Here is a 15,032-nt window from a genome sequence, read left to right as displayed (position 1 = left end):
TGGATTACAAATGTTGATCGAAGGATACATCTGTATGAAGATGTTTTTTTAGAACTGTGAACTGCTCATTTTTTCAGATAAGTAATGGAGCTGTTTTTGAAATGTGTACACGTTTATATGAAGTTTTGATATTTTGGAACTGAATGTTGCATTTTGGTATGATTTAACGTCAACACCTATTTTTTTTAGATGGGAATTTTTCTCTCTCAGTTTTTGAGAGTTTTTCATCCCATTCTTTTGCAGATGGTTTATGATCTATGATAGTACTGGGACTCCATTAGTGGGTTTGATTTCTAAATAAGTGCAATACCCAGTAACCTTTGAGGCCAGTTAGACGCATGTATTACCGAAGGGTTGCACACTACCATGTAGTAGACTTTGGTTCAGTTCCTGGGCCAGGCTGCTGCTGCTCTCACCAACCAAGGCTGAGGATGTTGTGGAAGCAGTGTTTCTTTGAGGACAAGCAGGCCAGTTAATTCTCACATGTGGGTGATGTCATCCACATCGTCCGGTGTGGAAACACTGCCCAGCGTGCTGTTTCTTTAAAAGCTTGTGGCAGTGCATGCACTGGTGCCTTCCCGCCTGACTCTCAAGTATGGGACCAATTAAGTGTTTTTTTTTTTCATTCACGGAGAGGGGAAGACACATCTATCGTGCCTTCTCTGTCGTATTTTTTCAATTGTTACTGGTGCCTTCCTTGTGGGTTTAGAGAATTTTGATATTTTCCCATTCAGGATTTGTTTTCTTATCCCCCCCCCCCCCTTATTTTCTTAGTTAGTTTTTGCCCGTTTAAGTTTTCTTTATTTTTTTGGGCTTGCAATGCCCTCTTAGGCCTGAGCATCAGCCAGGCACTGTCCCTTGAATTTTTTTGTGATTTCCTCTTGTTTTTATATCACCACTGGGAACCTTCGATGATGATCCAAGATGCTTCTCAGAGGAGGAGCCCTGTGGTGTTCCATCAGATCCCTCCCCACCAGAGGAGAGGTGAAAATCTCCACCAGAAAGTCTCTCCTTCCCTGTTTTTATGAAAGAATGACGGCTGCCATCCCAATTAAGTTGGAAATGGAGGATAAGCCCAGGGCTGAGATGTTCGAGGTCCTGGACTATGACTCTCCACTTAGAGAGGCTGTGACTGTCCCTCTTCACAAGATCTTATGTGATGTTCAGGTGAAGATTTGGGAGTCCCTTCTGTCTGTCCCTGTCCTCCTTAAAAAAGAAAATTGACATAATGTATCAGATTCAGAATTCACCTGGATTTGATAAGCCACAGTTGCCTCATCATTCTCTGGTGGTGGAATGTGCGCTCAAACAGGCCAGAAGTTCCCAGAGACTTTGCTTTGGCGCCCCCCAGGCAGAGAAGCTCGAACCCTGGTCTCACCTGGGTGTAATATGTATCAGGCATCAATGTTCTTTTCTTATATCCACTCATATCAGCCCTATACAAGTCTGTACTTGTGATCCTTGGTATGCAATACGACTGATTTGGCAGATTCTCTGTCCCCAGAGCAGGCCAAATCTCTTCACCAGTTGGCCAAGCAGCAGAAGGCTTGCTGTAAATTACTGGACAAGGGCATATATGATATCTTTGATGTTGCGTCCAGGATCTCTGCACAGAGTATAGCAATGCACATATTTGGATGGCTTCCTAAAGGAAAAGTTCATAGACCACTATTAAATGGACTTGTGGAAAATTCACTGCTTATTTCTAGGATAAGCAGCATAAAATGTATTGTACTTTTTGGTGATCTTGCCAGGCACTTGTGACCTGGATTGACCACTGTTGGAAACAGGATACTGGGCTTGATGGACCTCAGTCTGTCCCAGGATGGCAATACTTATGTATTTATGATTCTCATGGCTCCGTGTCTCTGACTTAGCCCAGCAGAGATTGGTGGATGCCACTTGCCATGAAGATAACCTTTTTGAAGAGAAGGTTGGAAGAAGTTGCATACCTCATTAAGAACACACACTGTTGCCATCGATACTCTCTCCTGGCGGACACCTTCTGCTTTTTCCTCTTCCGGGAGGTTTTTTGGGCAAGTCAAAGCAAGGTTCTTACTACTTTCAAAGGTGTAGGTACACTCCTCCTCACCCTGCTTAACCTGTTCAGTCACAGGCCGGCTCCCCAGTCAAAGTAAGAGGCAAGTTTTTGACTGGCTCCAGCAGAGCATAGCCATAGTAAAAGTATCTGTGCTGGACGATCTTCCGATTGGAGGGAGGCTGAGTTTGTTTCCAAGAAAGGTAGTCCCTTAATTTTTGACTGGTTGGTACTTCCAATAGTCCATATTGGTTATGCTGTTCATTGGCAAACAGATCACTAAATTGCCTCCTGAGAGCAACTTTCATCAGCTCTCTATACAGGGAGGTACTTTTAGAGGATCATTCCACCCTTCACAATGCCCATGCGGTTGAATCCATTCCACCAGGGGAAGAAGGGCTTGGATTCTATTTCAAATACTTCCTTGTTCTAAAGAAGACACGGGGGGGATGCACGCCATCCTAGACCTAAGGGCCCTAACAAATATCTGGTCAAAGAAGAGTTCAGGATGATTACATTGGCACCCCTCTTTCAAGAACAAGATTGGCTATGCCCTCTGGACTTACAGGATCCTACATGCGTATCCTGATATTTCCAGGCCACAGGAAGTATCTCAGATTTTGAGTGGGGACACATTACTTCCAGTACCACATTCTGCCATTTGGCCTCCTGTTTCTCCCAGGGTTTTACCAAATGTCTAGCAGAAGTCAGGAGTCGGTATGCAGACTGGGAGTCCATGTGTTTCCCTACCTGGACAATTAGTTGGTGAAGAGCACATCAAAGGAAAGGATTCTGTGCGGAGAACTATTTGGGTGCTAGAGCTACTAGGAATTTGTCTTAAACTACTCCTAGTTCCACCTACTCTCTGTCCAACAGTTGGAGTAAATAGGAGCCCTGCTAGACACCATGCAGACACAAGCTTTCCTCCCTGTGCAATGAGCAGACAATTCTGATTGCTCTTGCCACGCAGTTTCGCACCAGCCAGCAGGTCACAGCTCGGCAGATGTTCAGATTACTAGGCCACATGGCCTTCACTGTGCATGTCACTCCCTTGGTACATCTTCACATGAGAACTGCCCAGTGGACCCTAGCTTCCCAGTGGTGTTAGGGCCTCGGGGGAACCTAGTAGATGTCATCCGAGTAACCCCAGAACTGGCTCAGTTCCTCGTCTGGCGGACGATTCGAACCAATCTGACCTTGAGATTTCCATTCCAAATTCCTCAGCCCTGAAAGGTGCTGACGACGGATGCATCCCACTTAGGGTGTAGGGCTCATGTAGATGGGCTTACACCTAGGGTGTCTGGTCAGCTCAGGAGACAGATCTCCACATCAATCTTGTGGGAGTACTGGGCAATCTGGAACACTCTAAAGGCTTTCGGAGACAACCGATCAAATTGTACTCATTCAAACAGACAATCAGGTTCGATGTATTACACCAACAAGTGGTGTGTGTGTGTGGGGGGGGGGGGGGGGGGGTAGGGGTACAGGATCATACCCTCTGTGTTGGAGGTTTTCCGGGCTGTGGAACTGGTTGTCCAGGACAGGATAGTTCTCAAAGCCACTACCTGGCAGGGAAGGCCAACAGCCTGGCAGACAGATTGAGCAGGGGTCATTCAACCTCATGAGTTGTCACTCAATAGACTGTTGCCCGTGAGATTTTCTAAGAGTGGGGCACCCTCTCAGTGGATCTCTTTGCCATTCTTTATAATTTCAAAGTCCCCTCAGTACTTCTCCAGGCTCGGGTCGCACAACAGACTAGCATTGGATGCCTTCCTCCTGCATTTGGGGACAGGCCTTTTGTATGCATGTCCTCCCATATCTCTCGTAGGGAAAACTTTACTGAAACTCAGGCAAGACTGGGGAACCATACTACCTAATTGCCCCATGTGGCCCAGACAGATATGGTTTTCCACCACTTCTGGAGTTATCCTCCAAAGAACCACAGCGTTTGGTTTGTTTTCCAACCCTATCACACAGAACAAGGGATCTCTTCTACACCCCATCTCCAGTCTGTGGCCCTCACAGCCTGGATGTTGAAAGCTTAGAATTTGCCTTCCTTGAATCTACCAGAGGGTGTCTCCAAGGTTTTGCTGGCTTGTAGAAAAAATTTAACTAAGAGATATTATTCTTTCAAGTGGAGGAGGTTTGCCCTACACAGAACCTGCATGAATGCCTTCTACAGCTCTCCGAGTCTCATCTTAAGACCAACTTTGTACGGGTTCACATCAGTGCAATTAGTGCTTACTATTTCCGTGTAGAGGGTAAGCCCCATCGGGTCATGAAAGGTTTGCTTTTTGAAAGCCCCCTGTCAAACCTCTGTCTATGTCGTGGGGACCTCAACTATGTCCTCACCTTGCTGATGAAGGCTCCTTTTGAGCCACTCGATTCCTGTCCTCTGAAGTTCTTGACTTGGAAGGTCTTGTTTTTGGTCGCAGGGTCAGTGACTTCAAGCCCTAGTAGTGGATCTACCTTATACTAAATTTTATCACAACAGAGTAGTTTTCCACACACATCCTAAGTCCCTAAGGTAGTATCTGAGTTCCATCTAAATCAGTCAATCGTCCTTCCAATATTCCTTCCCAAACCTTTTGCCCATCCTGGCGAAAGTGCACTGCATACCTTGGACTGCAAGTGAGTACTGGCCTTTTATCTGGAGCAGACTAGGCCCTATAGATGGTCCCTCCAATTTTTTATTTCTTTGATCCCAACAGGATGGGGGTTGCTATCGATAAATGCACAGTCTCCAGTTGGCTAGCAGATTGCGTATCTTTTATTTATGCCCAAGCTGGGCTGACTCTGGAGGGTCATGTCAAAGCTCACAATGTCAGAGCCATGGCGGCGTCAGTAGCCCACTTGAGATCAGCCTCTATTGAAGAGATTTGCAAGGTTGAAGCATGCTCTTCAGTCCCTACATTCACATCTCAATATTGCCTTGAGCAAACTCTTGACAGGCAGTCTGTTATGTCAGACAGTTCTGCAGAATTTATTTGGATTCTAGAATCCAATCCACCCTCCTGTGCCCATTTTATTCTGTTCCAGGTGTCACCTCACAACAGTGTATATATGTTTTCAGGTTAATTGACTTTTTTGAACTCGCCATTGCGAGTTCTGTCTCCTAGTAGTGTTGTTTTTTCGGTGTGTGTGGTAGCTAGGGATTCCCACATGTTAGAATAGCTGGCCTACTTGTCCTTGAAGAAAGCAAAGTTACTTACATGTAGCAGGTATGCTCCAAGGACAGCATGCCACTTATTCTTCACATACCCTCCCACCTCCCCTTGAGTTGTCTCCTATAGCTATTTATTGTATTAATTGGGTCACACACTCGTGAGTCAGGCAGGAAGGTACCTGCGCATGCACGGTGGAAGCGCTGCCAAAGCTTTTAAAGAAATAGTACACGGGACAGCGTTTTCTACACTGGGCGCCATGGATGGCATCACTCACATGTGAGAATAAGTGGCTTGCTGTCCTTGGAGAATACCTGCTCAATGTAAGTAACTTTGCTTTGCAGTCCCTGTGATGTGAGGGGGAGGAGTTTCATTGTAACAGTGATAATCAGTGGCCAGACTAGATCCCACTATTGCAGAGTTCCAGAGGATTCTCGAGTGTAGTGCAGTGGCGTAGCCACGAGTGGGCAGGGGCCTACCCAGTTTTGCTTCAGGCCTACCCAATGGCAACGCACATCATTAATGTAGCTGGCGAGGGAACCCTGCTAGCTTACGAGTCCTCTGTAGAGTTTCCTTCCCTGTCAGTCTCATCCCCGGAGCAGTCAGCGGACAACCGTCACTCACCCCTGCACATTCTTGGTTCAGTTGGCACCCCGTGCATGTGTGCGTGGGGGCATGCTGGTTGAACTGGACATGCGCAGGAACCTGGACCGGGACAGTGCTGGTATCGGCGGCTACAAATGGACTGCTAACAGCTGCGAGGATGAGACTGCTTGGGATTCTTCACCTGGCGGGACCCGGGAATCTCTGCCAGCCAAGGTATTTATTTGTAATGCAGGGTTGGGCACAGGCGAGGGGGAGTAGCAGGCAGAGAGGAAATGTAGGTCATGCTCACCCGATTCAGTCCCTGGCCCACCCAATAACCGCAAGGGACATGCAATGAAGCTACAAAGTAGTAAATTTAAAACGAGTCAGAGAAAATGTTTCTTCACTCAGCGTGTAATTAAACTCTGGAATTTGTTACCAGAGAATGTGGTAAACGCGGTTAGCTTAGTGGGGTTTATAAAAGGTTTGGACGGCTTCCTAAAGGAAAAGTCTATAGACCATTATTAAAATGATTTGGGGAAAATCCACTGCTTAATTCTGGGATAAGCAGCATAAAATGTAATGAACTTTTTCGGGATCTTGCCAGGTATTTGTGACCTGGATTGGGCGCTGTTGGAAACAGGATGCTGGGTTTGATGGACCTTTGGTCTGTCCCAGTGTGGCAATACTTATTTACTTATGTCTGGCTATGCTACTGATGCATTGGTTCCTCTGTCCAGTCCTCAGAACACACCCAGCCAGTCAGGTTTTCAGGATATCCACAACAAATATGAATAAGATACACTTGTATTCCCACCTCCTCATTGTATTCATATGCACTATTATCACTTCACTGTTCAACTGATTACAGTTATGGCAAGTCCTGTATAGACCTCATAATTCCAGCCTTATTCCTACTCTCACCTATACTATCACTTTTCTCCTTTACTTAATGCCATTGAGTTTTTGCTATGTTTACTTTTCTTCTTTGTAAGTGCTACCTATATGTTATTGCTTATAATTGTTTTACCTCTAATAGTTTATCTTTATTTTACATTGTAAACCGCTCTGACGTTCCCCCACCCTAGAGCGGTATATCAAATTTTTAATAAACTTGGAAATCCCAAAAACCTGACTGGCTGGGTATCCAACGGACTGGGTTGGCAACCACAGCTCCTAATGTATGGCTCCCAAATATGAATTGTGGTTTAAATGGCTAGGCTGAATAATCCTGTGTAGGAGGACAAGTAGAAAATAGGGGAAGATCTTTAGGTGTTGTAGTGAAGACTCACGGTGCAGTAGTCCCTCAGTGGTCGTTTCTAATCAAGCTGGAAGAAACTTCCAGGCCCAAAACTCTGTCCCAGAGAAATTCTGGTTTAGAATGATAAACATGATGTTGTGAGGATCAGTTTTGTGGAACAAAAGGGGGTCTCCCCCCTTAAAATCATATCTTGATGTGTTTTCTTCTTCCTAGGTCCATTCAACACTCCAGTGCCGTTCCTCCAGAGCATCCCCATGTACCCCTGCAGTGTAAGCAACTCTGGGGCTGAGAAACGCAAGCACTCCACTGCCTTTCCAGAAGGCAGCTTCCTAGAGCCAGCATCTGGAACTGTCAGTAGCCAGTACATAAGCCAGGGGGCTTCAGCTGGCGAGGGTCAGTCTGCACAACCCATGGTGCCTTGTAGCTCCACACAACATGTAGTAGGACTGCCCAGCGGCCCACAAGCAGTCCACTCCAGTTCTGTCTTCAACCCATCTCACTACCCTAATAGCACATCATCTCAGCAGTCTGTGCTCTCCCAGTATGGTGGGCGCAAAATTCTTGTCTGTTCAGTGGACAACTGTTATTGTTCCTCTGTGTCCAATCACAGTGGGCACCAACCCTACCCCAGGTCCAGCCACTTTCCGTGGACAGTGTCCTCACAAGAGTACTCGCATCCACTTCCTCCTGCTCCCTCTGTACCTCAGTCGCTTCCAGGACTCGCAGTCAGAGATTGGATTGATGCTTCCCAGCAGCATGGCCGCCAGGATTTTTATAGGGTCTATGGTCAACCTTCCACAAAACACTATGTCACCAGTTAACCATGAAACAAAATACAGTTCCTGTTAATTATGCATTCAGAGAGAAACCCAGCTCTGCTCTGCTCTTCCTCATCTCCTCTGGCCTGCTTTGCTTCTCAAATCAGAACAAAATGAATTCAGTTCACTTATGGTTTTTGAGGTCAAATCGAGTGTCTTCTGTTCTAAATTTTTTCCTTTTCCCTGCCTTTCTTACAGCAAAGGAGAAAACAAATGCACATTTTACTTCCAGCTACTGTTTTGAGTATGTATTTACATGTGACCACTATGTTCATTTGAAAAAAGACAGCCTGTCCTTAATCTTTTTAGAATGGGTCTCTGCTCATCATCCCCTTTTGTTCTCACCTTATTTTGCTATCTCTGCTTTGGAAGCAGAAAATCCCATACAGTTTCAAGACTGGGTTTTGAGTTAAAAGGCCACTTATCATTCAGACTGGAATCATGTTTCATTTGCTTTTAGTAATCTGTAAATACATAAAGACAGGAAACAATGCACCAAAAAAAGAGAAAAGACACTTCAGCAAATTTATTAGCAGGGGTGCTGCCATGCTTGTTCCTTCCTGGGCTTTGATGATGCAACTTCCTGTAACAGGCACTTTGTTGAAAATGTGATTTCCTGTTTAAGATGTGGAGGTATTTATTTTGAAAGCAATTTTAGAACACAGAAGTGTTCAAATAAATGTGGTAACCTAACGGCAAGGAATTTGCCACCTCCTCTTCCTCCTTGTCCTTCCTTGTTTGGGGGAGGAGGAACATGTACTTGAATAGAAATCTGACCTATAAGAAATAAACTATTTTATATGTTCAGGTGTTGGAAGTTATCTGAGCAGACTTGCAGGGATCAGGAAAAAAGTGTTTGATGGAAACACTCTCTCTTTGTAAATAAATAAAAGAAGAAAAACAGGGTATTTGTTTTATAACTGTAATTCTGTAACATTTTAAAATCAGTTAAGAGGTAAACAGGAGCTGTTCTCCTCAAAAAAAATTAATAATGTATGGACCAAGTTTAGAAGCAGTAAGATGATTCATGTGTGTATGTATTACACATACACAACCTCTTCAATGGTAAATGGTCTTTTAGCTTAAAATTAGAGTAATTTCTTAAACTTTTTTAAAAATATTTTAGAACATTCCAAATCTGATACATGTAAGCAGAAGTGCAATTCAAAATTTCCTTTGCAACTAGTGTTTATTTACAGATTGACAATATAATTATTTTTTCCACTTTTATTGAATTTATTTTTAATCTGGTGAGCCACAACCATAGCATAAATAAACAGACTGTATGTATATATGGTATAACTAAGGTCCAGGCACTTTCTTTCTTTCTTGTTTTTCTGACAATGCAATTAATCTTACAATGCCATAACGTAACACAACAGCAATAAGATGTGGAAATGTATGTTTCATTGACAACTGTCACACTGAAAGCAGTGTGCACCAGGCTGTGTGGAGTAAGATGGGCTTTCTAGCTGGGATTAGGGAGAATCCAAAACTCTTTATGCTGAGCAGGCGCTTGGAAAAGCAACACTGTAAAGAGTGGGTGGAAAGAGTGTTGATGTGTCTCCCACCTATGACAAACACTTTGGAATTAGGTTGACTCTGAAGGGATGACTTGTTTAAAGCTTTCCCCTCTCCACACCTTCCATTTACACTCCCACCAGGTAAATTTGAGTTTCAGATTATTTCCCCTACTCCCCCCCCACCCTTCCTAATGACAGATATGTGGAGTCAGCACTGATCAAGCTGTTAGGAAAAGGAAAAGTTTCAGCGCTTTCTACATCACAATTGCTCAGCTGTTTTTCCCCTCAGAGGAGAAAATAATTGCTTAATTATTTTTTTTTTTTTTGGCGGGGGGGGGGGGATTTTTCATCTTTCTTGGTTGTGGATTAGGGAATCAAAACCAGTATTTAGTCCTGAGATTTCATAGCACAGGCCTCCCCCCACACATACTGGTGTGACACATTACTGATTTAAAGGAGTAGAGACTCTTCAGCCTGGTGCATGTGGTCCTTGCCAAGTTATTTCCTGCCTAAAGTGGGCTTGCTTTAAATAAATAAATTCCTGAACTGCTAAAGGGTTTTGACTTCAAGTTGGCAAACTATGCAAAGATTGCCAGACTGGAGAGGGAGTGAGGGAGATTTCAGGGTAGTGAAGGAACATGTTATTTTTAGTTTTTACACATTTCCTACTAGAAACCAAAATCTGTAATTGTTCATGTGCTATGGAACAGCCTTAAAGCTGAGCTGAAACATTAATCCTCATGTTATTTTCACATATATGTATAGGGGTAATCTGTTAGTTTCTCCTTGTGGCATTGCTGCAGGTAATTGAGTGGGAACATTGTAAGTGATACTTTTTTTTTGTCTTGTTTTCATCAAGTGTATATGCTTTGGGCTGCTAGACTTGAGTGTGCCTGGATTAGATTGTTTAGATTAGTAAAACCTGGGTTTTGGATTGAAAAGGCAAGTTGGAGGAGGGGATTGCAAATTATGTTTAAAAAATTAATTTATAAACTGCTTTGGGATACCCTCACAGTCAGGTGTCTCAGCTGGCTGAAAGTTTCAACATGTTTGAGTTTAATAAATCATGTCTCAATGCAGCAAGAATTTCTGTGTTTTTAGTCAGGAAGTACTTTTAAAATAAAATGTGGTCATGAGCTTTAAAACAAGTCCTGTGTGAGAAGCCTTTCACCCTAGTGCATGTTGTCTTGTGTTTCTGAAGAGAAACTAGCCCACACCCAAAAGACTGTTTAACTGAATAGTTTCTCTTGAGTGCTCATGATGCACTCTAGCCACCTTTTACTGGTAACTCTCACCCTTATCCAAAAAAGCCACAAAGTGTTAAGTTGATGGAAGGCTACTGGGCACCCCTCTTCACCCAGCCAAATCCTGTTGCAGTTGTTGGATCTGATAAAGCAGAGCAGATGGGGCCTGTCAGAATCCGCCTTGATTTAACTAACTCTTAATGAAGGTGAGGAGAAGGAAAAGTGATTGTGGGTAGGTGAGAAGCTGAAAATATGGCTGTATTCTTGTGTCTCTGTGATATAGAAAGGTGGCCAGGTTAGACATAGTATGACAGCTAATCTGGTCTGAATTGTAGTAAGCTGCCAAAACTATCACCAGCTTGTCTAGGACAATTGTACTGCTCTCTCCCCACTCTAGTGGAGAAAGGAGCTGCAGGGAAGGGAGGGGTTGGGAAGGAAATATGTCATCCCTTCATTATGAAACTTTGTCAAAGGTTCATTGGTATCCAAAGTTGCAGCAGCTTTGAATATTCCAAACTTTTGTACAAAAACAAAAAGTGTGGGGGAGGGAGGGGGGAAATGCTGAGGGAATTAAATTGTAAAAAGGTTTAAATAGCTCTGACAGATTTTTTTTTTTGTTTAATTTTTTCTTCTCCTTTCTTTCCATTAAAATAGCAGGTTATGCAGGACTTATCTTCATAATCTGGATTTCATGTCACTTTATCAATATTTTTAAATAAACATGTATACACAACAGTGGAATGTTCCATTTTCTGTTTTTACTTTTTTTATGTAAAAAAAAACGTTTATAGTATTTCTCTGCCTGTATGCATCTCCATATATAATCTTCATTTGTTCCTGTGCTTTGAACTCTTCAGTAAGCTTTCAAGACCAGAAGGAACTTAATGTGGTCTTGAGGGTTTGTTCATGTACTCCCACCATCTTTGCTGTTGCTGCAATAAAAGGTGTCCTCACAACCTAGAAAGCCTCCAGTTTTCTCCGGTTTTGCTAAGCTACTCTAACTCTGTACTGCAACGCTTTTGAATGGGGGGGGGGGGGGGGAGAATATTTTTTTCCTTTCTGCCACTAAGAGGATCTTTTACAAAGCAGCAGTAAGCCCAACGTGGGCTTACTGCACGCGAAATCTAAACTACAGCCGGCCTAACTTTGCTGCCAAAGTAGTAGTTCCGGGTTGAATGTGCGCCATTTCAGACGCTACGGAAATGTAACATTTTTTTTCTAGTGCGACAGTAACTGGGCATCACTGTGCACTGCCCGGTTACTGCTGGGTTACCACGAGAGCTCTTACCACCGCCTCGGTGGGTGATGGTAGGTGCTCCCCGCCGCATGGCCATGTGGTAAGAGTTATCTTACAGCAAGGCCATTTTTAGGGGGGGGGGGGGCGTTTTAACAGCTGCAGTAAAAAGGGCCGGTACCGCAGGACCCTTTTTCCCACAGCTTAGTAAAAGGACCCCTAAGTAAAAAATATAGAAGAATTAATAAGGTTTCATATTTCCATATTTTACAGAGGAAGCACAAATGTTGTGTGGAGGGTTGGTTGAATTTTTGTTCACCTGTAGAAACCTTATAAGTGCCTCTAGTATTAAAAAAAAAAAAAAAAAAATTAATGGAGCGGGAAATAGCCTACTTTTTGAAGTTAACCCCTTCTTAACAGATTAAGTTCACTTTCTAATTGGCCAACAGATTTAGGGTTTCTTTTAAAAAATGGCAATACCGATTAGTATGCACTGAATACAGAGAAGCCCATGGGAATTGAATGGGCTTCTTCACATTCTGTGCACTGCTTTATTAAAGGAGCCCTTCGTTTTTGGGAGGTTTTTTAAAAAGTGAAGTTGGAGGCTGTGAAACCCATTTTGGTTGGAGGGGCCAAACAGACCAATTTCTAGCCTCACCCCTAAACTCTCTCTGTGTTGGGGGTAAAATTTGGTTGGGCCATGGCCTCAGTGGTCCATCCCATTCTGCTGCCTATGAATGAAATAACTACTTTAGGTTTACTGTGCTTTATTCATTAAGCAGTTGTTACTATCCATATCTCCCAGTGCTGAACATTCAGAATGCCTTTCCATAGTTTTATATTTGGCTTTGGTGAGCCTGTTATGCTGATGACTTGATTCAGAAGACTCTGCTTCAGCAGTTTAGGATCAGGAGAGGCTTAGCTATGAACACAAATTATGATCCTTACTTATTAAAGATGTATATTCCAGTGGGAAAAGCATTGATGTAGCCGTCTGTTCATGGGACAGATGTTTTTATATTTCTCCAAAGTATTTTGTACCGGGTTTACAGAAGTATTAATTTCACAGTTAGTTAACTCCTGCATTCCCATAGTTTACATCACATTGTGGAAGACACCATGTAATCAGAATCACAGGACATCATGCCTGACACTTAGCTATGAAATGAAAATGTATATATAATTTTCAGAAGACACCATACAACGAATATTCAGGGACCAGGCATCTCAAACACTAGTAATATTGCCAATTTCACAGACAAGCTCAGTCATGTCTTTAATTTTTAGCCCATTGGATTCTGTTCTGTCCCCAAGAAAATCATGTTGTCGAAGTACTTTGGGGAGTGGACTGAAAAAATCTCAAACTGTGACCCAGAACAACCAGTCATCACCAAATTAAACGTTTTGTAGTTTATATTTGGTGATGTCTGGTTCTAGGGACAGTTAGTTCTAGCACAAAATTGTACCTTTGATCTGTTTTTATATAATTGTCTTTTCAGAAGATCTGCTTGGATGTACTCATGTTTTTTAAAGGTATAGTTACTGCTCTATGCACACTTTTAAAGAAAACATTGCATTGTGTGACCTGTCTATATAAAATGGGCTTAGAAAATAAAATTATCATTGCTAGCCCTAGCAGCGTTCATTTAAATCCTCCCAAGTTGGGCTCCTGATGCAACATTGGCAAACCTATTTAATGAAGTTACAAATCTTTGTTAACCTGAAGCCAAAAATACTGCTAGGGTTTGCACTTGGATAAAGGGTCAGAAAGAACTTTTTGTCAAGCCTCTGTAGTTTAAACAGGAAGAGATCATACACTCTAGACACAGACCCCATTCAATGGAGAAGTAGTGGAAACCTCAAATCCTGTAATCCAATGAAGATGTGTTGATTCTCGTTTGAAGAAAAGATATCCATATACCGCTAATAAATATTTTGGTGAGTGAACAGACTGATTGGATGAAACTAGATCTTGTCATTCTTTTCAATAACTATTACTACTAAACATTTATATAATGCAGCAAGACATACACAGCACTGTACAACAACGATTTGCACTCTGGAGGTTACAAAGGCAGGTGCTCAGGTCAAATAAGTAGCAAGAACTAAGAATAAAAATGTGAAAGGTGGACTAGTAAGTGGAATTATATAATTTACAGAGATCACCAGTTAGCACAGCAAAAAAATTTGAATTAATGAATCTTGCACAACAATCTTTTTAAGAAAAGGGGGGGGGGGGGGAGAGAGATAGCTGCAATGTTATCTGTAGTACCTGAAGATTGGAGGGTGACCAATGTAACACCAATTTTTTAAAAGGGTTCCAGACTGATAAGCCTGACTTCAGTGCCAGGAAAAATAGTGGAAACTATTATGAAGAATAAAATTATGGAACACAGAGCGAAACCTGGTTTATTGGGACAGAGTCAGCATGGGTTCAGCCAAGGGAAGTCTTGCCTCACCAATTTGCTTCATTTCTTTAGCAATAGAAATCAAACAAAAGAAAACATGGAAAAGAAAATAAGATGATACCTTTTTTATTGGACATAACTTAATACATTTCTTGATTAGCTTTCGAAGGTTGGCCTTCTTCGTCAGATCGGAAATAAGCAAATGTGCTAGCTGACAGTGTATATAAGTGAAAACATTCAAGCATTACTATGACAGTAAAATAGATACCATTGGAGATTCTACTACTACTACTACTATTTAACATTTCTAGAGCGCTACAAAGTGTACGCAGCGCTGTACAAACACAGAAGAAAGACAGTCCCTGCTCAAAGAGCTTACAATCAATAGACAAAAAGTAAAGCATTTAAATTTAAATATTTAAGCAGTCAAGCACAAGAGAACAGTCACAGAAGGACAGAAGATGTGAAGGGTGGTCAGTGTGATTAGGTGTAACTCTGGTTGGAGTAGTGCGAGAAGGTGATAGAAGAATAGAAATGGGTGAGGTAAAGTAATGAGTGGGTTGATAGGGAGGTTATATAAGACATGTCACTCTAGGGTGGGTGGGTAGAGGGGTAGGGGTAGGGTGGGTAGGATTAAGTCTAAAGCAGGAGAAGGTATTCTCTGCAGCCTATCTGTGAGATGGAAAATGCTCTCTGAAGCTGCTGCTATAAGTTGTTAGTTTTCTCTCCCTGAAAGAGATCCAAGCCACACCCACGA

General features: G+C 42.7%; 1 protein-coding gene across 1 annotated transcript in view; it reads left to right on the top strand.

The window, feature by feature from the left end:
* TRIM8 (tripartite motif containing 8) overlaps window positions 1-10,537 on the top strand; it is a 134,772-nt gene extending 124,235 nt beyond the window's left edge. Inside the window, exon 6 of the mRNA XM_030202829.1 lies at window positions 7,262-10,537. Within this exon, the coding sequence (XP_030058689.1) occupies window positions 7,262-7,869 (608 nt within the window). The 3' untranslated portion in view covers window positions 7,870-10,537. The remainder of the gene's footprint in view (window positions 1-7,261) is intronic.
* The last annotated feature ends 4,495 nt before the right edge of the window (window positions 10,538-15,032 follow it).

The sequence above is a fragment of the Microcaecilia unicolor genome, chromosome 5, assembly GCF_901765095.1.
Source record: "Microcaecilia unicolor chromosome 5, aMicUni1.1, whole genome shotgun sequence".
NCBI lineage: Eukaryota > Metazoa > Chordata > Amphibia > Gymnophiona > Siphonopidae > Microcaecilia > Microcaecilia unicolor.
The sequence above is the reverse complement of the archived record's forward strand: the minus strand, read 5'-3'. Positions and strand labels throughout refer to the sequence as shown.